This window comes from Aulostomus chinensis, chromosome 17 (assembly GCF_037954235.1).
Source record: "Aulostomus chinensis isolate RoL2024-O1b breed Wild chromosome 17, RoL_Achi_v1.0, whole genome shotgun sequence".
Lineage (NCBI taxonomy): Eukaryota > Metazoa > Chordata > Actinopteri > Syngnathiformes > Aulostomidae > Aulostomus > Aulostomus chinensis.
The window spans coordinates 25,303,743-25,328,430 of NC_141336.1; the positions used below are offsets into that span (position 1 = coordinate 25,303,743).

At 46.5% G+C, this 24,688-nt stretch overlaps 1 protein-coding gene and 1 long non-coding RNA gene across 6 annotated transcripts in view; one reads left to right on the forward strand and one right to left on the reverse strand.

Moving 5' to 3' along the window:
• Nucleotides 1–8,249, reverse strand: part of LOC147246916 (uncharacterized) — a 148,873-nt gene extending 140,624 nt beyond the window's left edge. For all 3 annotated transcript variants that reach the window (XR_015109749.1, XR_015109747.1, XR_015109748.1), the window contains exon 1: nucleotides 7,867–8,249. This is a non-coding gene — a long non-coding RNA (uncharacterized LOC147246916). The remainder of the gene's footprint in view (nucleotides 1–7,866) is intronic.
• lrfn5a (leucine rich repeat and fibronectin type III domain containing 5a) overlaps nucleotides 1–24,688 on the forward strand; it is a 100,496-nt gene that overhangs the window by 63,108 nt on the left and 12,700 nt on the right. For 2 of the 3 annotated variants that reach the window (XM_086182521.1, XM_086182522.1), the window contains 6 exons: nucleotides 17,816–18,039; nucleotides 19,288–19,416; nucleotides 19,494–19,674; nucleotides 19,923–20,078; nucleotides 20,248–20,507; nucleotides 21,829–22,296. In XM_086182521.1, the coding sequence (XP_086038647.1) occupies nucleotides 17,843–18,039; nucleotides 19,288–19,416; nucleotides 19,494–19,674; nucleotides 19,923–20,078; nucleotides 20,248–20,507; nucleotides 21,829–22,296 (1,391 nt within the window). In that variant the 5' untranslated portion in view covers nucleotides 17,816–17,842. Of the gene's footprint in view, nucleotides 1–7,716; nucleotides 8,030–17,815; nucleotides 18,040–19,287; nucleotides 19,417–19,493; nucleotides 19,675–19,922; nucleotides 20,079–20,247; nucleotides 20,508–21,828; nucleotides 22,297–24,688 lie in introns of those variants that run through there. The other variant, XM_086182520.1, reaches the window with a different exon arrangement.

Below are 24,688 nucleotides of genomic sequence, written 5' to 3' on the forward strand. Positions count from 1 at the left end.
GAAATATATTAGCATTTCATGAGCCAGATCACTTCAAAACTTGCTTTGTTTGTGTGTTCGTCTGTGGTATTACGTGTGGCATTTTGAAGCACTGTGAAGTGCTCTATTGATGTCACACAGAGGGGCACTAAGAGGGAAGGTAAACATTCAGAAAAAGTTTTATAAAAGTTTAATATGTTTCCTGCAAAGCTGCTCTCTCTTAATATCTGTGTCTGGTGCTGTGATTCACCTTTATACCTCCATTCTTCCTTGTTCCTTCTCTTGCTGTGTATCTTCGCATTTCTTAAAAATGCATGGCCTTTTCTTTTTGACTGACTTTTTGGTATACAGAATACATTAAATTTGGCATTTTGTGTGTGTGTGTGTGTGTGTGTTAAATGCAGTGCATGTAAATAATGAAAGAGCGTGCTCATGTTTGGATTCCTCTTCAATTATTAAAGCAAGCCCACACTCACAAATACGCCATCCCCCGCGACATTCCACTTGCACGCCACAGTTCTACCTGTCTCTTTCTGTCCCTCTGTCCTCTTCTCTCACTCTCTGTTTCTCATTTCTTATTGAGGGCCTGCACTGGAAATTACAAGGTCAAGACTGCTTTTTACAGACCGTAAACATCTCAGTGGGCTGGCTTGGGACCAGCAGTTGCCATAGTCTGTTTCAAACTTGTCTGTGTCTAAAGTACGTCCTCGAGCTGGGCTCGCAGGGGGGGACATAAATATTCTTTATTTAGTAACTTCCTTAACAACAGGATGGAGGATATACGAGAGCAAGGCCCATCAGGGAGTCCACAAGCTGAGATTCAAGGTCTGTTTTAAGTATTTTAGCTCAGCATTTTCATGTATATTTTTAGAATGTAACTCACAGTCCGACACAGCAGCTCTCATACTTTTATTTTCATTCTTTTTTTCTTTTTTTTTTTAACTCAGTCGATATAAGTTCCTACATCCAATCAGTCAATCTAGTTTTACTGATCTGGCATCTTTCAGACAAATAAACCTTGAAATACAAAGTACTTTGGGAGTGATTGACCAAACAGAAGAGATTCAAATGTTAGAAACAGATCTAGAAAACTGGAGACTAATGAATGATTAAAGAAGAGAAAATTTGGTAACGATTCGATTCAAATAAGACAGCAAGTAAATTAAGTATTCATTGAAAAGAGCTCCAAATTTACCATCATGACAAAAAAGATTGACAAATATGAGTAAGTAAAAAATAAGTAAAGTGATATCAATAAATTACAACATGAGAAATAAGAAGAAGAAGCTCACCAAAAAAACATCATCACCCGTAACCTGCTGCATTGCCCATAACTCTGGGTTTCTGCCCATTTTCCTGTCTAGTGGCACTGATGACATTTCTGAATTGGAGTGTGTTCCCTATAGGCCGTATAGGAGTGTTACATTGTCTTCAGACAAATGTGATTCCTCTCTCGTTATCTGCAGGGAGCATGATGGAAGGTGTCACTAGACTTTTGCTTTGAACATTTCCCCAGAAACAAGTGAACCGGACGCGTCGATCAGAGGCTTATAGAGGCCTGTAGACGTGACGCGATGAAGCTAAACATGTCACCGTGCTTCAGGCTCAAGTGTGCGACGGCGCCGTCCAAGAAAAATGCCATGAGAGAATACGCTTTATGAAGAGCTGCAGGGTGCGACACATCAACACGATTTTCAAAGATTATGAAGATGGAGGAGTGGCGTTAAAGTGTTGCTGAAGAACTGGTTCAACCTGGAGCAACGGCAGTCACTCCAGTTAGACTCTCAAAGTCAATCATGCCGTTCAAAAATGTTCTCTACATACAACCCTGGCTGACCCTCCATGAGGTCTCACGGTGGAACTGCATGAGTTCTAGTCTGGACAGATCCTTTTCACAGTGGCCACAGATGGAATTGAGGGTTCTACGTCTTGCTGAAGGTGCGTTAGGACCTCCAGGGGATCAACCAGGACGTCTCTGACGACTAGACAACTGCTCTTCCCTCTGACTGATTTAGGTTCCCTACATTATGCCAAAGCTCTAAATGGGCATTTACCAGGTTCACAAGAGCTGCCAATCAAAAACAAATAAGGTACATGTTTTACAATCAGTTTATCTAAATTAATTGAATCTATCCGTTTCTCTGTTACGAGCATTTCAAACATTTCACTTCATCGATTTCAGTAAATGTGGATAAATAGATGAGCTGTTCAGTGAAAGTCTGCTCAGTTTTATCTCTGTCCTCCACTTACTTGCAACTCTTCATTTTCAAGCGACGTGCACTCATAGGGTCAAAGGGCAAGGGTGCGATCAATTTCTTCAATTGATGTCCAGATCTTTCAATTTTTCATCAAAACGAAGTAGTTACTCTGCCAGCGCTGCATCAGCACTGAGCAGAGGTGAGGGCAGTACCTGCTACTTTTTAATGGATCCTCACTCCAAGTGAGCTGATCAATCACAGCTGAACTCCTATCACGGTCACACATGGCGGCCAGCAGAACCACAGCGTGGTCCGCTGAGGAGGTGCAGATGTTCCTCAGAGACCCAGGAGTGTGTTGTGTTGAAGATGACATCATCATCCTGTGGCATCACGATGAAAGCCAGGTACATCGAGGCCTGGCACCAAGAGAGATTGACTAGCTGGCACCATGTGGTGGAAAAGCAGCGACATTGTACCTGTAACCTTTGGGTTTAGAGGTCAAGGTTTTCCAGTGAGGCTAAACCTCCAACACTCGTAGCAGCAGGTAGTGAACCAGCCTCGCTCAACTCTGGCCTGTCAATGCTGACCTCTGGGCAACAGATGTGGCTGCCAATACTGTGTTGTCACCGGAGGTAAATGACTGAACATTCATTACAAAGTAATTACTATAAATTAAACACTAATGGTGGCAATTATTGAGTCATACACGAATGAGAGGAAGGTTCCCTCACCAGGAACCTTGTAACAGGTGGGAAAACAAATGGCACCATCAATCTCTACAGTCGAACACTGCTGAGACTACAGACACCAGCCATGATTACCAGCTATTTACGCTTTCTTAACTGATGAAAGGAAATTTTATTACCTTTCATCAAACGCGTGGAGCCAATCAAGAGGTGTCTGAATACTTGCGGCTACTAATTGACATTATTACGTTCAAGAATTAAATTGTGCCAATTGTTGTCAGCATCTGTTCAAATTTCACATTTCTGCTGGTGTTGTTTCAAGTGGAGATGTAGTTCCACAAAAAAATAGGGGGGAGGGGGGGGGGGGATTCATATTCAAGGTACCACTGATAGCTGGAGGGGCTGCAGGGGATTGTCTGGGACGGCTGTTCCAGACTGCAGCTCTTTGATTGCTTCTGGTCCGACACAGAAAATGACAATAGTTAAGATGTGAGTGGTGAGCAGCGGGACGGGAAATAGTTTGATCTCACAATCGAGATCCCACAAACCTCAGAGCAGCAGAAGAAACTGTCAAATAAATTAAATAAATATAATTTCACAGAAAATTTCTACCATCTGCTTTTTTTTTTTTTATTGTTCCAATGATGAAGGGTGTCTGTTTCTTCATCTGAAGCACAATCTCACACACACAGACACACACTTACTACTGTACCGCCGGTGTTGCGATGGAGATCAGAGATGCTCTATTTTCAGACACACATGCAAACAACAATGTGTCATTACAAGATAATGCCATAATATGTTTGCCATGCCCTCCCACAGTACTTTGCTCCATAGGCCAGTTTCATTTACTGATCTGCATATAAACAAACACAAACTCTGTGTGTGTGTGTGTGTGTGTGTGTGTGTGCGTGTGCGTGTGCGTGCACGCGTGTGTGTATTCTTATGTAAGCATGCAGCCTCCTCTTGCCTGGAGGATGATGATGGAAACAGTTTGTCATCCTCCCACCTCTTTCTGTCTCTCTCCTCTTCTCCTTGTACCATTCAACCATTCAAAATCAAACATGCTTTATTGGCATAACAGGAACATTTCCAGGGTGACAGAAGTGTGCCAACATATACAAGCAGCTAATTAATTACCAATTTCATAAGCACAGCAACAATGATGTACACAGGAGGTTTGTTGCTTGATTCGTGTCACACCCTGTCAGATGCTAAGCTCCTCCACGCAGAGAGGAAGTGAGTGAACCATCCAGGAGATGCCGCCGCCGCCATGTCTTCAGACAGCCACTAGTAAAGGTGGTGAACGCTGTATGAATCACGGAGCTGCTCCGAATCTTAAATCAACAATAGCCTGCTAATACCTGACTCAGAGGAAGCAGTGAATGTCGCTGCCTCACACAGGCAGACCAGTAGAAGTCTGCTTGTTCATTCTGAACTCAAATCCAAGTGTTTGTGGATTCCTGAGCATCCAGCTGGACCAAGAGGGCGTGGATTACACCAGACGACCTGGAGGCTTTGCTCACGGATTCTTTGGACAGTTTACCAGTTGTTAGCCATCAGTCTCCAGTAGCTCTAAGCTAAACATACATGGCTGGCTCTTCCTGCATTCTAGAGTCGCAAAGGAGTGATGCAGGAGGGAAAGAAATACCACAGGCCCCGTTAAAGAAATCCAACACAGCTGAATTAACGGTTAGCTAACAAATTCACTAAAACAGAATTGGAGGGTGATTGTGTGATAAGAACGTTACTATTTCAGAAAAATATTGACTCATAAATGGTGTGAGGGTGAATTGAAGGTGGCTGTTGGGTGTTCTGATGTATTTATGCATGCCAGCGACTGTGTATTCAAAGGAATTTCAAGATATTTGAAAGGTTGAGGACACCTGAATGAAAACTGCCCTCTCTTGTTTCTGTCTCTTCCTCCATCTCTGTCAGTCTGATGTGATTCTCCTCTCTCTGCCACCATAAGTCAGGCCATTACCATCACTCTCTGATATATTTTAATAGAAAACAGTCCGACCCAATTTAGACTGCTTAAATAAAATATTCATTGCCCACTCCCAATTCATGTTTAATACTTTCTTTTCACCCCAGAGAGCCCATTATGAAAATAAACCCTGTCTATGTATCCTTTTTTCCCTTGTAGCCTTTGAGTATTTTCTCTGATTTGCTTTCAAGTTGGCTCAGATTGGCCACGTTCCCTTCATATCAGTGCTGGAATGTTCTCAGCTGCACCCTCTTAACGCGAGAACCGCAATACATACAGATTCTGAAATATTCATGCAGATATGATGATCGCTCTTTTGGCGATGCTCAGTTTGTTCATAAATGTAGGCTTATTCCCCAAAGGAGATCAAACACGTATGTAGAGAGCCGACGCAGGAGCATGTGTGAAGGCGAGGGAGGCTAATAAGGGCTCTGTCAACACCACCCCGGTTGGAAACCAGTGTAAAACATGTTACAGGCAGGAATCAAAGACCTTGATTTCACTTTAATAACAGAAAAATCAACTAAAGCTGAAACTTACAAGTCAACTTCAAGAGTAGAACATGAAACGCTCCTGTCATGTTGGTACATTGAGGTTTTTTCACATGAATAATAAAGTTTGACTCTTGCACATGTTGCAAAAATGCAGCAAAAGCTCTGGATTGAAGTGTGATTAAGATGTCAACCTGGCTACAACGCACAGAAATGATGCGGCCCAGATCAGAACAGTCCACCACTTCATCCTGTTGCTGCTTGCTCCAACTATGACTGAAACCAAACCAAACCAGAGCCTACAGGCCCGAGAGGAAGCAGTCCAGTGCTGTTTAGACAACGATGCTGCTGCCATTTTGGACCAAATAGATCAGTGGAAGCAGCCCAGAACAACAAGCGCAGAACATCAGCAGAGATGACCACAGAGGAAGTGTGGAGCCAAACGTTTCTGCATATTTGGACTTCAGTCTAACCTCCATTTTCCATTTCTCCAGTACTGCAACGACCAATTAGCTTTCACTTCTCATCAGCCCGAGTTCTTTGACCCAACGAATGTCCAAACACAACAACAAGACACAAGTGGGAGAACACGAGGGCTGCAGGAGAGGATTATAGACACGAGGACCGGGTCCGACACTGACCAGGACAGGAAGCAAAGTACAAAAAAAAAAAAATCAATTAGAAAGAATTAACTCAAGAGCGCTGAAGAGAAGAGAAGCAGATGGACAGACACAGTTCAAATACTCTGCTCTCGAATACAATTAAACTTGATGCATTTGTGTATATTTTGCTCTTTGATAAAGAGCTGTGTGGTAGAAGGGCATTAAACACGAGGCTAACAACAACATCAGTACTGGCAGCACCAAGGACAGGAGGCTCTGGTATGGGAGGGAATATCAGCAGACGCGAACTGGAATTTGAGCCGACCTGTTTCTCTCATCATGGGTTCAGTCAACAGTGAACTACATCCATTAATGACGCCTCTCAATGCTCACTGCAGATGTGCGGGAGCTCAGCGGCGCTCCAGGTGTGCTCTCGCTGGATTCCCATCTTTCTGTGTTCAGCCAAATTTGACCTGCGGGGCGTTTTTTTTTTTTTTTTGCTGTCTGTGTTTTTAGCCACAAAACACCCAACAGACATGTTCCTCTAACAGTACAGATGTTTGCTTTAACAACACACACCAAGTCTGGATGTGTGTGTGTGTGTGTGCGTGTGTGTGTGGATGTCAGTTCCTGCTGCTCCTCCTCGTCCCTTTGGTTGCCTTTAGGGGGAAACTCTGGATAACCTCCAGTTTTTGTCTCTAATCAAATGGAACCTGTGACCCTGAACAGGATGAGCACGAATCACAAGGAGATGAATGAACTGGTCTTTTCATTGACCTCCTGTGTTCCCGTAACCTTTATGTGTTTGCTCCGTTCTATCTGAATGCCTCTTATTTGTTGTGTGTGTGTGTGGTTTTTTTTTAAGTAAACACATAAATCCAGACCAGCTTTCATCAGACAGCTGTTACATCTCAAAAAGAGGTTCAGTGTCTTCACACTATTTGTCTGCAATCCCTGCATTTAAGCACTTGATCATGACACATCCTAGCGCGTGATGCTGTATTGATCCATTCTACCGTGAGACAGCTGACAGGTTACATTGGAAACCATTATGGTTCTCATTTGTCGAGACGTTGTAACAGGTCGGCTGTCGCCGGGGTGCCCGACAGGTCTGAGCCTGACAGAATCTTGGAATGTTTCTGTTAGTTAGTCAAACATCTAACATGGACTCAAACAACCGTCATCAACCATGATCCAATAACCCAGGTACCGGTGATCCCAACCAACACGCCAAGGGCCGTGAAAACAAGTCACATGTACAACAGACTCAGGTCATACACAGCAAAGTCAGGGACAGACGTCTGTGTCATCCCACTACCAGCAAAACCACATGAACACCAGCTAGCTCAGAACACCAGAACCAGCTAGCTTAGAACACCAACACATGCTAGCTTAGAACACCAGAACCAGCTAGCTTAGAACACCAGAACCAGCTAGCTTAGAACACCAACACATGCTAGCTTAGAACACCAGAACCAGCTAGCTTAGAACACCAGAACCAGCTAGCTTAGAACACCAACACATGCTAGCTTAGAACACAAGAACCAGCTAGTTTAGAACACCAACACATGCTAGCTTAGAACACAAGAACCAGCTAGCTTAAAACACCAACACATGCTAGCTTAGAACAACACCAGCTAGCAAAGAACACCCAGAACTAGATAGCTTAGAACACCAGAACCAGCTAGCATAGAACACCAACTATCAGCTAGCTCAGAACACCATCTGAGTACCAGAAACATTCCAAGTTGAAGCCAGAGGGAGACCTCTCCTCTTTTTACACTAATAACGGATCTTCCTGAGCCAAGACTCAATCTGAGTTGATGATCAGTTTCCCGCCCGAGTCGTCCCTCTGACTCCAGACATGAACGGAACATTTACAGAAAGAAACCCAAACATCTTCGACGCTGTCAGAGTTACCTCCGGTACCGGTCCGGTTCCGTTGGATGACTCCCAGCAGGAGGTGAAGGCCCGGGCGAAGTCCTCGAGAATGACGGTAATCCTGGTCGTTGAGGGCGGGAACAGCCAGCTAGCCGCGGACTTGATCGTGATGCCAGGGACGCCAGGGACCTTCTCCACACGGGTGAGCGCCATCTTTCTTACCGGGGCTGCGTCCGAATCGCCAAGTGGCAACCTACGTCCTCCTGCTACGACCTCCCGCTACAGCCTGCTTCTACAGCCTAAACACGGCGGCACCATTCGGACACCCAGGCTGCGTCCGAATTGCCAAGTGGCAACCTACGTCCTCCTGCTACGACCTACCGCTACGTCCTACTCCTACAACCTAAACACAGCGGCACCATTAAGACACCCTAAGATTGGTGGTGAAGCACGACCTCTGCTGGCAGAGCACAGACACCACAAATAGGTAGACAGCACCAACGAAAGCCCCACCTGCTGGCATGACTGTTGTACTGCACTCCACTCTGAACGCACCTTTCACTCATTCTCTATTATTAAGCACATTAACGCACCTGTAAAGGTGCGTTCACACCGCGTCGCGTTTGGTGTGAACACACCTTTACAGGTGCGTTAATGTGCTTAATAATAGACCAATGAGAATATTGCGGATCGTCACTAGACGATTCAACCGTGCAGCCTGTAATCTAAAGAACAATGAACTTGTTGCTTAAACACACAAGGTCGCTGGTTCAATCCCCACTTCCCTTGGTGACCATGTCCAAGTGTCCTTGAGCAAGATACTGAACCCCGAATTGCTCCTGATGGTCCTGCAACGGACTGGTGACCCCGCCTCTCGCCCAGTGTCAGCTGGGATAGGCTCCACCCCTGCTCCTAATGTCTTCCCCTGCACACCACGACGTGCACGCTGAATTGTCACTGCAACACTCCTGGTTCAGCAGTTCCAGGCCCATGATGAATGGACTGCTTTACATTTTAAAAGACAGGTAATGTGTCCTAATGGCCACGCCTGCCCTTGATCCCTCATAAAACAGTGAGCTGAGGAAGTGTTTGCCATCAGATACTTCAGCGTTCCTGATGTATGCGCGCCTACGTGCGCTGAGGGATCGTCCTTGTAATGTTATGGCATCCAAATTGTCTGGTGAACAAGATATCACCTGATAGCTGCGGATGGATGCAGGCTGCCGTGGTTTGAGAAATCGTGCCATGATGTAATGGTGCCGGAACGGCGTCGTAGACCAGATATTACACATCATATACACCACTTAAAGTACGGCTGTTGGGCTCTCACCACAAACCTCCCTCTCACTCATCTTCATCTCTCTCTTTCTTTTATTCCACCCCTTCGCTTTCCTTTCCCAGTCATACACGCACTGCCTGTGTGTGGAAGTGCACCCACGTGTCTATCTGTGTGTTCTCACGTTCCCCCACAGTCCGACTGACCTTGATGGGGGTGGCCCCACACTCCTGGAAGCTCTGGCGATCCTATAAATCACGATGGCAGCATACAGTGGGAGGGCTTTGATTCCACCTATTACATTAAACGTGTCAGGGATGATCAAGTACAAGGATTTGCCAGCCGTGATATGAAAACATGCTCGGTGTAAAGTGACTCGCATGTCAATACGAGGGAAGTGGATTGATTGGAACCGACCGGTTCCTGAACCCGTCTCCTGAACAGCTATTACCAGGCTACCTACGCGAGCCAGGCAAGTCCAGGTCTGGATCCCTGGCCATGATGGGGAGAGTGGAGGGGTTCCACTCTGGTTTGCAGGGTGGTGTGTATTTCTAGTCGCCTGTCCAGAATCAAGACCTTATCACAGTTATCTCATCTCACATGAGCAAGGACAACATGTCACACGCCCCGCTGGCAACACGGAAGTGTAAAAGAGTAAAAGTTAGAGTTCAGTTAGGCACAAAAAAGCTCTTTGCTCGCGCTGCCCTGCACTGCCATGGATGTGACTGAGTATTTGCAGGGATCACATGCAACACGTCCACTAGAGGGCAGGCCAGAGCAGGACACTTCAGTTCTCCTCTTCCTACCGTGACGTCACAAAGATGTGAAGTTATTTTCATTACTAACATCACTTCCTAAAGCTTCACTGCGTGCACGTGTGTGTGTGTGTGTGTGAGAGAGAGAGAGAGAGAGACGAGGTCTCAAAGTGCACTAATTAAATAAAGAGTAATTGTGATGTGTTCAGGCAGCTGCTGTTGTTCAAGTGGGTGAAGCCATTAGCTCAGCCAGGCTCCTTCCTCCAGTGGACAGAGGTCAGCTCAGCCAGGCTCCTTCCTCCAGTGGACAGAGGTCAGCTCAGCCAGGCTCCTTCCTCCAGTGGACAGAGGTCAGCTCAGCCAGCCAGTGGGAACAGGAGCCAGGAAGGCAGCGGGTTGGTTAAGTGACGCTAGTGGACACACGCCTGGTACACACAGGACACCCTGCTACCACAACCAGCTACCAGGTGCTCTGAATTGAAATATTAGCAGAGAGTGAATTCAGCATCTCGCATTTTACTTGCTTATGAATGATGCAAGTAATGTTTACTGTCAGGAGTGAGTGACGTTCATCTACGATCCCGCCAGTCCCAGCAGCCTCACGGCACCATCCCTGAGTGGCAGAGCTGGGAGTGGCAGAGGTGGTCAGGGCTGCAACTAACGACTATTTTAATAGTCGACTCGTCACCGACTATTGAAACGATTAGTCGACTAATCGGATAATTATCAATTTTTTCTTAAATTTAGCATGAAGTTGATTTAATTATGTAGCAAATGATAATAAACACAAGAAAGATGGTACAATGAAAAACATCTTTTATTGAACACTGTGGATTCGTACAAAAGTTCAATAAAAATGTCCTGTCTAAAACCAATGAGGCCCAGTGTTCATGCATGTAATTTAAAACACGTTTGTCAGGCACAGTCTCAAACGCCAGAGCTCTCTTTTACAGTGAAAAAAAATTCTAAAATGTCCAATGTGTCCTAAAAAACCGTCCTGCTTGATTGTTCCTTGAACCTCACCGAGGCGAGTCAGACTGCGCTGCGTTCAACTGCCCGATGGTGCTTCTTTAAATGTTCCTGCATCACCGCCATGACACCATGTCTGCTTAGCAACCTTCACTCGTAGTCTTTTATTCGCCGTATCCAGGCTAAAAGGCTCCCAAACTTGAGAAGTTTTGGTGCGCATACCTGACGTTGACGCCGCCATTTCTGTAAGTTCCCGCTCAGAGACAGAGGCGCTACTGCGCATGAGCGACTCTCAGCAGAGATGACAATCCAGTGAGATGCCTCACTCTGTTGGAAAAACGCGTCTGGCGACAAGAGTCGACGATGGAATTTATTGTCGACCATTTCTATTATCGATTTTTGTCGACTCATCGTTGCAGCCCTAGTGGTCACCAGAGTGTCGCTCCATAATGCGGAAGAAGTCCGGTTAAAGTAAGAACACGAAAACAGAGGCACCTGGATCCCTCACATCACGTTAATTGGTTCCAGCTCGATTCCATCATGGCTGATTGAAACACAAACGGGATACGTATGAGAATCACCTCCTCTCATGCGCTGCTGCAGCTCGCAAGAACCTCACAAATGCACATGCAGTATTTCCAGCGGCGCCCTCACGTCTGTGCAGTCATCAGGCGCTGTGCCGGACAACTTCATGAAATCTGGCGAATGCAATGATCTCATCATCGTTGCATCCTCCTGTTGTCTGTGTTGTGTTTGGTGTGTTGTTTAAATGCGAGTGTTGTTCTGAGAGAGCTCTTCACCGGGTGAAGTGCTTCGCTACCTCTGCCAGGATTCATCTGTTCTAACACTGCAAGTACCTGACGCTCCTCAACAAAGAGCTCGGCAGGCCGCTGGACGCCACTTCAGGATGATGGCGTATCCGAATCGCGTTGTAAAGATGTCGGCTGTCAACGTTCTATTTTAAAATGCGGTCGGAGTTAAATGCTGATGGAAACACGCCGTTGTTTGTGAGGCGACATCATGTTCACTTAGTTCTCGCCTCACAAAGCCTCAGCATTGAAATAATCATCCTCCATACTTCAGCGTGACACCGCACATTTAGGAAACCATTACGTTTAACTGGAGTGAAATGTTTATGGCTGCACCAAATGAAAAATGAAATCTAAATGTGTTTTCAGAGATCTTCAAACATCAGCCAGATAAATTACATCTTCAGTTTGGAATACATTTTTATGAGTTTAAACAAAGTGTGACTGCACTGCCAGACCAAAATGTTCCCCGTAGCTGCAGCTCAGAGTCACTGAAACAAACCTGCAGGTTTAAAGCCAGCAGCAAACACTGGTGTGAACTGGTTGAGGCGCACCAGCAGCCAGAGACTGGAGGGTGCATTTAGATGACTACTTTAGCCACACAGTTCTCCCAGCATCTCACACACCGGCCCCCTGCAAAGAGCCAGGCAGCCACACACAATCTGGCACACACCTGTAACCTGATGGGCTGGAGGCATCCATTACTTGATAGTGTGCTGGGGGGGGGTTTAGGAGGAAAGGTTTCTTTTTGTTTTGTGAAGCAAACTTTTTCCTGCTGTCTCAGGCACTGTCCTGAACCTGCCGCCTCCAGACTCCCAGTCTACTGGTATAACCTTCAGAGTAAAAGCAGCTCTGATCCATGGCCATCATGACCGCCACGACCAGAAATCCTGACCAGACATCAGCTAGTTTTGCTGCTAGCTTGTTAGCTCACGTCTCTGTGTTCCACTGATCTCCAGCCCTCATGTGGCTGACAGAAACTGTTTTCTTTAAATATTTTTAACTGTCAAAATGTAAATGGGCCGTCGGGGCAATGATATGCAGTGTTGGATTTCAGCATTTTAGATGTGAAATGAAGACATTAATAATGATCAGGGGCCTTTTAATGAAGCGCTCAGCTGCAGGTAGGCTTCTTTTTAGAAGTCCCAGTCCAGCAGGAAACATGTGCATGTTGATCAGCCTCGGTCCCGCCTCCTACACGCCCTCATTCAAAAACAAATGGTCAGCACAAAGCACCTCATGAATGTTGGCGCATATTCATGAGCGTGATGATCGCTGCTTCTTTCCACTGAATCATGGCAACAACAGAGGGGGAAGAAAGAGCGCCGTCTTCTACAGACTGTGTTTGACGGGCGAACTAAACGGATTTACGCATTTAAACGTGGTTACAGTGGAGCTTGCGTCTGCTGTGATGGGGCTGATAATGATGTGGAGTGTACTTACTGACTGGCTCATTTCCAGTGCCACCAGTAACAGAACAGTCACGTTCAATGCAGCCATGTCTCATTCCAGCACTTCATGACAAATAAAGCGCTCCTCAATCATAGAAACCTGCTTCATTCTGTGCGTCGGCACTTACTTGCTCTTTCATGTCGTCTTGGGTTTCTCCGGACGACGGTGGTTGGGTCAGAGCGGCTCGGCCCTCTCCTCTGTGAGTGTGACGCTTGCCTGAGGAGGCTGGTGTGATTTCAGAGTGAAAAGTGTTTTTGGAATAGTTCTGACTCACAATAATAGCAAGGGCTTGTCGCAACACTGCTGTGGAACATGGAGCTATAATTAATGTTTGTGTAAAACCTGTGAGAGGCATCATCACACGATCTGACGTCAATTCACCTCCTGCATCTGCTTCATGTTCCTGAGTGTTCCTGGGGTTCTCACTGGCCCTGGTTTAGATTAAAACCCTGGACTGGAACTGAGATGCCAGAGGCGGGGTCTGGGTTTAACACAGCGGAGTGGAGTTTAAACTCCAGCAAAGAGAGTTGAAGTGATCCACCCTCAGTTTCAGTGGGTCACAGGTCACAGAGCTAAAAAGGCATTTCCCCCTCCTGAATCAACTCTCAGTGGCTCCAGGATGCAGAGAGACAGCCACGCATATTTAGCTTGACGCTAACGGAGACTGAAGCTAAAAACGTTGAACCAACTCGCCGGGGTTCATTTAAAAAGTATTTTACTTTTAACTCAAAGAAAAACAAGTCAAGTTTTGGGGCTTTAAAGTTTTTGTGAGGCAACACAAAATGACTTTGATGTGAAGCACAACGACACTCGCGACTGAAGGACATCCCTCTGATGTCTGGGTTTGCAGCGAGGACTCTGTGTCGGAGGTGGAGACCTATGACCTTGAATGTGTCGTGTGCTGATCTGATGTGCAGGAAGTGTAAAAATAAAAGCTGATCAAGAGCAACAAAAGTCCAAGGAAATCTTCAATCGTGGTTTCTGGATGGCATCAAAAGATTTCAATGTGCGAATGCTTCCAAACCGTTGCTTCCCGCTGCCAAGTCGTTCCGCTGGTTATCCCCGTGAGATTTGAATGCGGCCTAGGATCAGTTTCAGTGCGGGGAGCGTGTGGAGAATCCATTTGAGCTGTGCAGGGAAACCAGTTGTTCATCAGTGAGCAAGCCAGGGGTGGAACTGGCTTCATGGAAGACCTTCAGGGAGCTGGGGTGTCACTGTGGAAGGCTTTCAAAGAAACGGATACAGCAGCCTACACACGTGCAGAACAGAATGGTATTTTACACACTGCTACAAACACAGCTTGATTAGTCTTCCATACCCATAATCCCTTTGGTTAATTCACAATTCCATTTGATCCGAGTGGTCGTACATGTCACCTCAGGCGCCGGGAGAGTGTCACAGAGTGAAATTGAGCTTTTTTTCTGGTGTCTTCTTTTTTCTCTCCTTGCATCCCGTGCTGGGATCATTGTATACATGTAAGTGACAGTGTGACGCCGGCGTCATCTTTTCTAACAGGTCTCTGTCTCGCTCTCTCTCCCTCCGCTGAACGAAACGCTTCCCTCTCTTCCCTTTCCCTTCACACCTCAGCACTCATTTTAATTAGCTGGCTCTCTGATCTCTCTTTTTGCCCCCCTTCGCTCTCTAATAATTCTCCTTCGTTTGCTTTCCATTTCTCTGTCTCTCTCCCTCATTCGCTCTCATTACGGCCATTTCTCAGTGTAATTAATGAGCTGATATCTGCTTTCGTGTCACAAGGGTCATGAGCTCGCTCTCTTTCTCTCTGCGCCGGTGCGTGTGAGTCATCCGGCGCTCTATTTAGCCGCCACTCTATCTTTCTGCCCTTCTTTTCTGCAGTCAAATAGGGAGGGAAAGAAACAGGGATTGTATGACCTCCAACATTGCGGCAGATTTCAGCTCAGTAATTACACACACACAGATATGAAAGAGGACGGCGCAACGAGACAAAGGAGGCGAAGGGCCTCTTACTCAAACCTGGCTCGTGGTTTTAGATCGTATGAATATGCGGCACACTTTTATTATGCAGGCACTGAATGGCATCATAAAAAGTGTCAATTGTGGAAATGAATAGAGAATTGCTTTCCAAGCACTTCTCTGTAATTGTCCTCCGTGCCAGCAGTGCTCTGTCCCATGTTGCAGGTCCCATCATTTGACTCCCATTACAGCGTCAGAGACAAAACTCCAGAGACACCAGAGGACGTTTATCTCATGAGAAGAAGGCAGGAACGTGCTGGTTTTGAATTTGGGTCGTTGCCACCTCCTCTCATCCCAGGGTCACGACTGAAACGACCCTGATGATGTGTTGCTCGATTCATGATGTCTGTGTGTTGGCTCCTGCTGATTTCCCTCTTACTGTCCGGAAATAAACCGGAAGTGGACAGACGTCTTTGTTTGGCGGTGAGGGAGGGCCACGCTTCTCCCGGTGTGATAGCTTGATGGCGTCTGACAGGTTGGAACATCTGCAATGATTTTCATAAGGCTTGGTTTATGAAGTCTTTACGAGGTATAACAAACGACCAGTAACAGCAGGTTAAGGTGAAAAAGGGTTACATCCAGGAGCCAATGGCCAGAAGATCTGAATAATCTTAGAGTGGAGCGTCGGGTTGGGAATTAACTCAAATATAAGAAGTTCTGTGGCACGGAGGGGTTTTTAGGTGATTAGGAAGATCTGCATCCTGACTTAGGAACTGAGCCCTGACATGCACATGAAGCCGGCGTAAGTGGGCTGAGATGGTTGGCGGTAAGATGCTCTCTTCACTTTCTGTCTGAGTTCTGAAGCTCCTGAAGTCTTGCTCCTGCAGACACTTTTAGACAAGAAAACCCAGAGTTGCAGTTATGCAGCTGGAAGGATTTGAAAGTGCGGGGGACTTTTTTTGAGGCAGTGCTGAGCTGATTTTTGCCGTATTAGTGAGCTGCAAAAAACTGAACTAATTCAATATGATTGCCTGAGAAAATGCCTGAGGTTTGGAACTTGGAGTGGGCCAATGAGCAGAAGTGAGGTTGGTTTTGTTCTGTTGGTGTTCTAACTTTTCTGCTTGGCAAAAATGCAGCTATTACCTTTAGTGTTCAAGTGATACACCTTTACGAGTTATTTTTAATGTGTTGAGGATTTCCTGATGAATTAAAGACAAAGCAGTTGTCATGATAGATGATGTCACGTCATGACAACACGGCCACTCACGCTATGATGCTGCCAGGCAGGAAACTTCTATTTTTATTTGTCAGGAAATTTATAAATGAAAAGATTTTATTGACCTCAGAGGAAGTTCGATGAAATAGTCTCATCCCAACTCAGGACAAGGTTTCTGCCAAACATCGCGAGGTTACAGAACGACAGCGATCCAAAAACCCTTCCTCTCTCGTGTAGTCCTCGTTTCAACTCATCAGTTTGGCTAATCGAGGAAATATTCTCACTGAAACTTTTTAAAAGTTGCCATCAACATCAAATGTCTCCTCTCAAAACTTCTGCCAAGCAAAGTTTCTTCTGTTTTTTTTATCAAAAAAGTGTGAAACTGAGCAGAAATGAACTGCTGTTTCATCATCCCACAGCCTGCATAGAGCGTGTGTGTGCGTGTGTGTGTGTGTGCGTGTGTGTGTGTGTGCGTGCCAGTTCCAGTGCCTAAATGTGAGCGTGTGTTTGCACTGTGATCCCTTTAATCCTGATTCTCCCATGTCCTTCAAACCCCAATCAAGGTTGCCATTAATGAGCATTTTCTCACTCGCTCTCTCTCGCCTGGCCTCCCTCTCTCTCTTAACCTTTCCTAATTAAATACAAGCTCTACTGCTTACTAATGGTGCAGGAGTGTGTGTGTGTGTGTGTGTGCGTGTGTGCATACACTCACATATAAAATTGCTTCTAAGCAATAAATGAGCAGACATGGCCTCAGGTTTGATTAGTGATGTCTAAACGTTGGCTGGAGTCAGAGGCCTTTGGCTTCATCCAGTCATGCTGCCTTTTCTTTCTCAACTTAATCAAAATCAAATTCGCTCCAGTTGTCAATTGAAATATATGTTCAAAGGTTACTCATTGATGTGTAAAAATACTGATGGTAATTCATGGTGCATACTAACGCAGTAGCTAAAAAGCCTCGAGTTGCAGGAACACGGTGATGAAGTACTGTTCAGTGTAGTACTCTGTACTCTGAGTATTGTGTGACACACATTGGTTTCCAGAACAACTTTGCAGAGACAGAGGATGATAAAGTGATACTTCACCCCAAAAGTGTATTTTGCCTTCCAATGTATTTTCATGTTGGTGCATTCGTATATCTAGCTTGAAGCTAACGGTCCAGAAACGTCCGTTTACACACTCTCACGTGCCGGATCTGGTATAATCCACGTGCTTGTTGACTGTAGCGACAAAGTGAGTGTGCGTGAACACACACACACACACACACACACACACACACACACACACACACACACAGAGCTATTGTTAGACAATGATTTTGCACAGTTTAGCTGTTGTTAGCTATCAGTCTCCATTAGCTTCAATCTAAATATGAGAGCACTGCTTCAAGAGAATGTGTAAATAAACTGGTCATGATTACTGCAGCTGACGAAAAGAGGAGAAGCTCAGTTTCTCTCTTCCTCCTTGGTTCTTTATGTCATGTATGACACATATTAAACACGCCTGGTTTGAGACAGAAGCCCAAAGTCATTAACATCCCCATATCGCCCTCTTTGTCTCCCTCCGCTTCATCTTTCAGGTGTCGAGTCCAGGTCGGGTGGTAACCATGGAGAGACTGTTGCTGTGTGTGATGCTGGCTGTTGCCATGGCAGTGCGGGCACAGATCTGCCCCAAGCGCTGCGTATGTCAGATCCTGTCACCCAACCTGGCAACGCTCTGTGCCAAGAAAGGTCTTCTGTTTGTACCACCCAACATTGACAGGCACACAGTGGAGCTGAGGCTGGCGGACAACTTTGTCACAAGGTAACTGAAGTAGCAGGAGTACTTCATCCTTACTGCTGTCTCTGAAGACAGTACCTGCTGTTGTGTTTGACCCTTCAACTCTCGAATTAAAGAGCTTCTCACTCCTTCAGTTCAGTTAGCATGTCTGTAACGCACATGTTCTTCCAGAGTATCCATCCCTCAAAATACCTTTTCATCATGTTCGTCTTTGTACAGTGATACTCACTAGCCCGATGTAATAGATTACAATACTCACTAGTCTGATGTAATAGATTACAAGACTCACCACCACTCAGGGCAGCTGTGCTGTCAACGTCCTGACTCAACGATGTGAGCACTGACTAATCGCTGCAAAACAATTTACATTCAACAAACCAGGAAGAATCTAAAATCCGGTTCCATCGTTTGAGGAATTGAAGTGATCAGAAAGCCTCAAACGAGAGAACGTAGAACGCACACATTTTTACTTTGCAGATGAAAATTCATCATGAATGATTGACAGCCAAGCTCTAATCTTGTGCTGCTGCTCGGGGAACTCGTACCTTGAGCTCTGGTGTGTGACTGGAAGCGGAGACGCTGATCTGTGATGTCATCATCCGGTAAAACTCAGCGCTGGAGATGAAGAAGAGGCTACATTTTCGGACAAGGTGGCACCAACAAGGGTGGTTTTTCTGGGGACGCTGGTTGACGGGCAGCAGGGCAGCCCAGGGCTGTGTCCTGATGGCTCTGCAGTTAACGCCCTCTCCTCTGGCTTGTAGCCTTTGGAGTTGTACACTGAATGAGCTGCAGATAAGAGGAACCCCATATCGTCGCCTTCTTAAGATAAAGGCCCAAGTCATTTGTTTGCCTAAAATGCCTCCAAATGATGTTTCGTCTCCATTTTTTTGTGTTTTTGGAAAAACTTTTAAAGAAAGGACTTGGGCGATTGTTTTAAGAAGTGAGTGATGTGAGAACTGCTTTTAAATATTGAAATAGATTTCCCACAAAGGACTCTTCCAAGCCCACCAGGGACTTGAACGCCATTAAAGACAGACAAACGGAAGCAAGAGCTTCTTTTGTAGGAATTCTCCTCAGTGACGATCTGGAGATTCAGCTTCTCTCCCTGGTGTCCGTTGACAACGATGTGCATTGCATACGTCGGTTGCTCAACACCACCGATCCACCATCTTCCCAGCGCTGCTGGGCCAGCGTGGATCAGATCCGACCTGGTTCTGTACTGCAGCTTTAGCTCAACTGCTTTATGTTAACACAGCATGTCTCTGTCTCCAGCGTGAAAAGGAAAGATTTTGCAAACATGACACGGCTGGTGGACCTCACGTTATCTAGAAACACCATCTCCTACATCACACCTCATGCCTTTGCCGATCTGGAGAACCTCAGAGCTCTACACCTCAACAGGTACGGCGCACGCAGCCAAACCCTCTCCACACACTCGCTGGGGGGAACTTCTTTTGACGGTGTTGTCTTTTCTGCAGCAACCGTCTGACAAGGATAGGCAACGATACTTTCAGCGGGATGTCGAAGCTCCACCACCTGATTCTGAACAACAACCAGCTGGTTCTGATCCACCAGGGAGCCTTCAATGACCTGCTGGCACTGGAGGAGCTGGACCTCAGTTACAACAACCTGGACTCAATTCCGTGGGAGGCCATCCAGGTCCGATCAGTAGAAGCTCGGTTAACGAGGCGCTAGCTCGCTGCAGCGTATTTTCATTTCATTCATTTACCACTGAAAATCAAGACGTGAGATGAGAGATCAAATGAAAAAGTGAAATTATGAAGGATTCTGCACCTTTAGAACCTTAAGAAGTTAATTCTTCATCTCATGAATTAAAACCTTCCATAGAAAACAAACAACATTAAAAGAAAAACTAAATTGTGTCCATCTCTGTTTCCTTCCTACAGAAAATGACCAGCCTCCATACGTTGAGTTTGGACCACAACATGTTGGACTTTATTCCAGAGGGAACTTTTTCTCTGCTACAGAAACTCAACCGGTTGGACGTGACCTCAAATAAACTGCAGAAGCTGCCGCCGGACCCTCTCTTTCAGCGAGCGCAGGTGTGTACCGGAGACCTGTTGGGGGTGGAGCATGATTCCATGTTCATTCTGGTACCAGCTGCATGTTGAAACACACCTGGGGTTCTTAGTTTGTGATTATTTGGTTGACGTGACCCCTCATCTGGTCCTGAGATCAGACTCCAAGTGTAAAACTCCTGTCCGTGCCCAGGTCCTGGCCACCTCGGGGGTCCTGACCTCCTCCTCGTTCGCGCTGTCATTCGGTGGAAACCCTCTGCACTGTAACTGCGAGCTGCTGTGGCTGCGGAGGCTGAACAGAGAGGACGACTTGGAGACGTGCGCATCGCCCCTGCATCTCTCCGGTCGATACTTCTGGTCCATTCCGGAGGAGGAGTTCCTCTGTGAACCCCCACTCATCACCAGATACTCCCATGAGATGAGGGTCCTGGAGGGCCAGAGAGTCGCTCTCAGGTTTGTTTGTTACTTGGTGAGAGTGGAGACGTCCACGAGGGAGCCTTGGGTCCTCTGTCCCACTCCGCCCTCAGTATTCCAGCACCTCTGCAGTCTTTCCTGTAGTTGCGCAGCAGCTTGACTGTCCAGGAATAAATGGAATGCTCTTCTCTTCAATGAAGCACAGGACAGGGACATCACACTGAAATAGAAAGAGGCCAAAACTAAATCCAGACAACAACAGGTCTGAGGGATGATGATTACTTCATTTGCATATATATTGGTCACACACTTCCAATCATGATAGATGTTATGTTCTCTAATATGAAACTAAGAAAGAAGGGGGAGAGAAATCAGTGGCCAGCTCTTCCTCTCTTTCCTGTGTTGTGTCTGGTCCTCGTGTGGTAGAGCAGGATGAACCAATCCAGACACTTTACTGCATGTGTTTTAATGCATGAAACCAAATCTTCCCCGGGGAGCTTGCAGGTGCGTGATGAAGAGTTGACGATGCGTCTCTCTTCAGTCCCCACCTGATCATAGTTAGAGATAATATCCAGGTTTGATTCTGCTTCCATTTCTCTTCCTCATTCACTTTTGAGCTCACTTGAGTTTATTATCGACCGGTGTGGCATGCAGGACCAGTGCACTTCAAGATTAGTGACACGCCTCTAAACTTCCATAATTTGATGAAATCAATTATAAGAAGAGAGGAGGATCTCAATGATACCCGCAGACTTTTTTTTTTTTTAAATGTCGACTTTTACCCGATCCACGTTCCAGCTGTCAGAGGAATCTGCTTCCTGCTTTGTTTCAGTTACTCGTTCTTCATAGCAGAGCTAAAATAATACTGCAGCAAAATGAAAATGCTGCTTTTTCAAAGCTTTTCAAGGACAAATACGTGCGATATAAAAGCCTCATAGCACAAACGAGCTCCTGTCATTATTTCAATGGAAACCTTGACGATTAAGATATATTCTCCTCCTGGAATAATTCATGTCATAAAGTATCACGCTAATGTATGATGACGCACCACAGGGTCCATGTTTGTTGCAGTTCAGCCAGCCAACAATTCAGGAGGAGACGACTCGGTGCTGTCATGACCCGCATCAACTCGAGAGTGCGAATCTCTTCTGATTCGTTAAATCTTTCATGACATCTGGGATCTTTACATCCTGTGAGAGAATTTGCAGTCTCAGCAAAATTTGCAGCAAGTTGGAGGCTGCCGTGGCATCCTCATTGAATTTCTGCCTGCATGAGTCGGTGGCGTTGCTGAGTGCTGCTGTCACTGAACAGCTGACCTCATTCTGTCACGGCTCCAATCTCCACTCCACTGCTGTTCCAGGTGTAAGGCGAGAGGGGACCCGGAGCCGGCCATCCACTGGATCTCCCCTGAGGGCAAACTGGTGTCCAACTCCTCCAGAACGTTGGTCTACAACAACGGGAGTCTGGACATCCTCATCAGTACTGTGAAGGACACGGGCTCCTTCACCTGCATCTCCTCCAACCCTGCAGGTGAAGCCCACCAGACTGTAGACTTGGTCATTATCAAACTCCCGCACATCTCCAACAACACCAACAACATCCAGGAGCCCGACCCGGGATCATCCGACATTTCCACGTCCACCCGCAGCGGCGTGAACGGGAGCAATGTGACGGGCGACGTGAAGGGCGGCGTGGATAAGAGGGTGGTGACGGCGGAGGCCACGTCCTCTACGGCGCTGATCAAGTTCAACTTCCAGAGGAATATTCCCGGCATTCGGATGTTCCAGATTCAGTACAACGGCAGCCAGGATGACTCGCTGGTGTACAGGTAAGACTCCACCCGCCGAGCAGACAGAGGTGGAGAGTTCCACGTCTCAGCTGTGTAGATTAGGTTACATTAGATGACATGCAACTTTAATGATGGTGGTGGAAAATGTGATCAGACCGAACTGGAAGAGAACACAGATGGAACTCGAGAGAATTAAGACGAGAGGCTCAGAGGTCACTGCCCTCCGAGGTCCCTACGATCACGTTAGAAGCCGAAGGCTGCAGATAACCAGCGTTTGTGGCGGAAACAAAGCTGGACGAGAGCGGGCGACGCACAAATGCACAACTCTGTTACTCGGGCCCTGTCAGAAACACAGGAGCTGGTAATGTGGGATTCTCTCCAACTGTCACAACACGCTGATATTTCATAGGAGTGCAGATGTGATTGACATGGAGATGAAGCGTGGATGGAGAGCATGGCAATCACAGAGACAGCCCATCATGGACTGTCAAACCGGGCCAAAGCAGAGCAGCCTGCTGATTCACCCGGACGGCCTTGACAGCCTCACAGAGCTCTGCCGGTCTTTCTTGACTCTGGTTGCTTGCTCGGGATTACGGAGATTAGATCAATCTCAGAGGCAATGATTGTTATTTGAGCTAAATATTTACTCTGGTGAAATGGGGGAGAGGGAATTAACAAACACACACAACGTTTGTCGGAAAATCCTCCTGTATTATCTCCCTTTCATATCGTTGCTAATCCTCATACACGGTTGTCGTCATCATCAGGAGATGAGAGAGCTGGGATGAGCGCCGGGGTCACGCTGATGACAAGGCTGCAGAGACTTGGAGCTCTTTGTGGTGTAGATCCTGGATCTGTTCCAGGCCGCCTTTGGACGTATCCATGTGTCATTAACAGACAGACATCACTGGTATCATCTGCATTGCATATTATTCCTAATCTCTCCACATAATTCATTAAAGCGATCAGAGAATGCGTGGTGGCGAGATGGCGAGGATTAATATCTGGCTTGTCAAGATCACGCCACTGATAACCACAGACGCCGACACAAAGAAAAGCTTCTTTTCTGTTCTCTGCTTCTCTGTTGTTCTGTCCTGCACTTTGGTGAGATGAAGCGTTTGTACTCAGACTCAGATTGGAGAGCGTCTGATTGGCGAGCACGGCGGCCGGAGACAAACAGCGGGGGTGTGATAGACGGGTGATTAGACAGCCTCTCTCCGCCCACCTCGAGGCGTCCTCGCTCCGTCACTCAAAGTCTGCTTTCTCCTTGGGTTTTCCTCCATCTTCTGCCCCCTCCTCTTTTGTCCGCGATGAAGCGCTGAAGTCATTTCTTTGTTATTTGGCTCTCTTGTCTTAAGAGAGCAGATTGATTTCCATTCAACACCTTTGCTGGCGCTGAGCAGCAACACCATTGATTCTGCTTGTTCATTACCCCAACAGAGAGAAAGGGGGAGCGATTGGAAAATAAAGTGAAAACAGATGGGAAAAAATGAAGGAAAACAACAGGAGAGAGAGGAGAAGAGAATGACAGACAAGGGAAGACGAGTCTCATTGTCTCAGACAGGGCACTTACTTTTCAGGTTCAGTGAGAGCTTATTGATTGCTGCACATTGACATTTCTGTGCTTCACTCCCTCCTGCCCGTCCAGCAGAGTGCCCGGGGGGGCTGCATGTTTCCCTCATACTCTGAATGCATCTCTTGTCTGCGTAAACAGATGGATAAATGAGTGGCGGCGTAAAGCTCTTGGAGGCATTTCCTCCCAGAGACCCTGACCTCCTGGACATGTGAGATATTTGACCGGAATGTTGGAATTGTAAGACTCGATTCTGTATTGATTCGCACGAGCGAAGTTCATCCTGCCTCCGCTGGGAGGTGGACTCAGGCGGCTGGTTGATCCCGACTTCCTGCCCGGGTCCGGGGTTCTGTTGCGGACGCCGGCCCGGTTGCTGTCGCAGCACTAAAGTCCCAGCAGGTTGGACTCACATCCTCTCGCCTCTTCATAGGTTGGTTTTGTTGTTGTTGTTATTTGTAAGATGTCACTGAGCTTTCAGTCAGGAATTTATTCAATTCATTTTTTGGCAAAATCAGATTGAAAGAATGCAGGATTTGTTTTTAAAATGAGAACCGTTGAGTTTTGCTCTCACCTTCATACCAGAAACATTTTTTCTCTGTTTTGAAAAAAAAAATAAACTCAAATTGTTATGGAAGGAAATATTGAATTTGTATCTGACGGTTACACAAGCAGGAAGTTGCATGGTGTTTCATCCTGATCAGCTGAGCAGCTACCAGAGCTGTGGCGTCAAAGCCGCTGCCACCGGTCCCAGACCCGCCTGTGTGATGGAGCCGGGTGGCGAGGCCTGTGCTGGGGTGCACCTCAGCAGCTTCTCCGCTCAGCTGCTAAGTGTAGCATCGTTGCTTGTTGTGGGTCTCC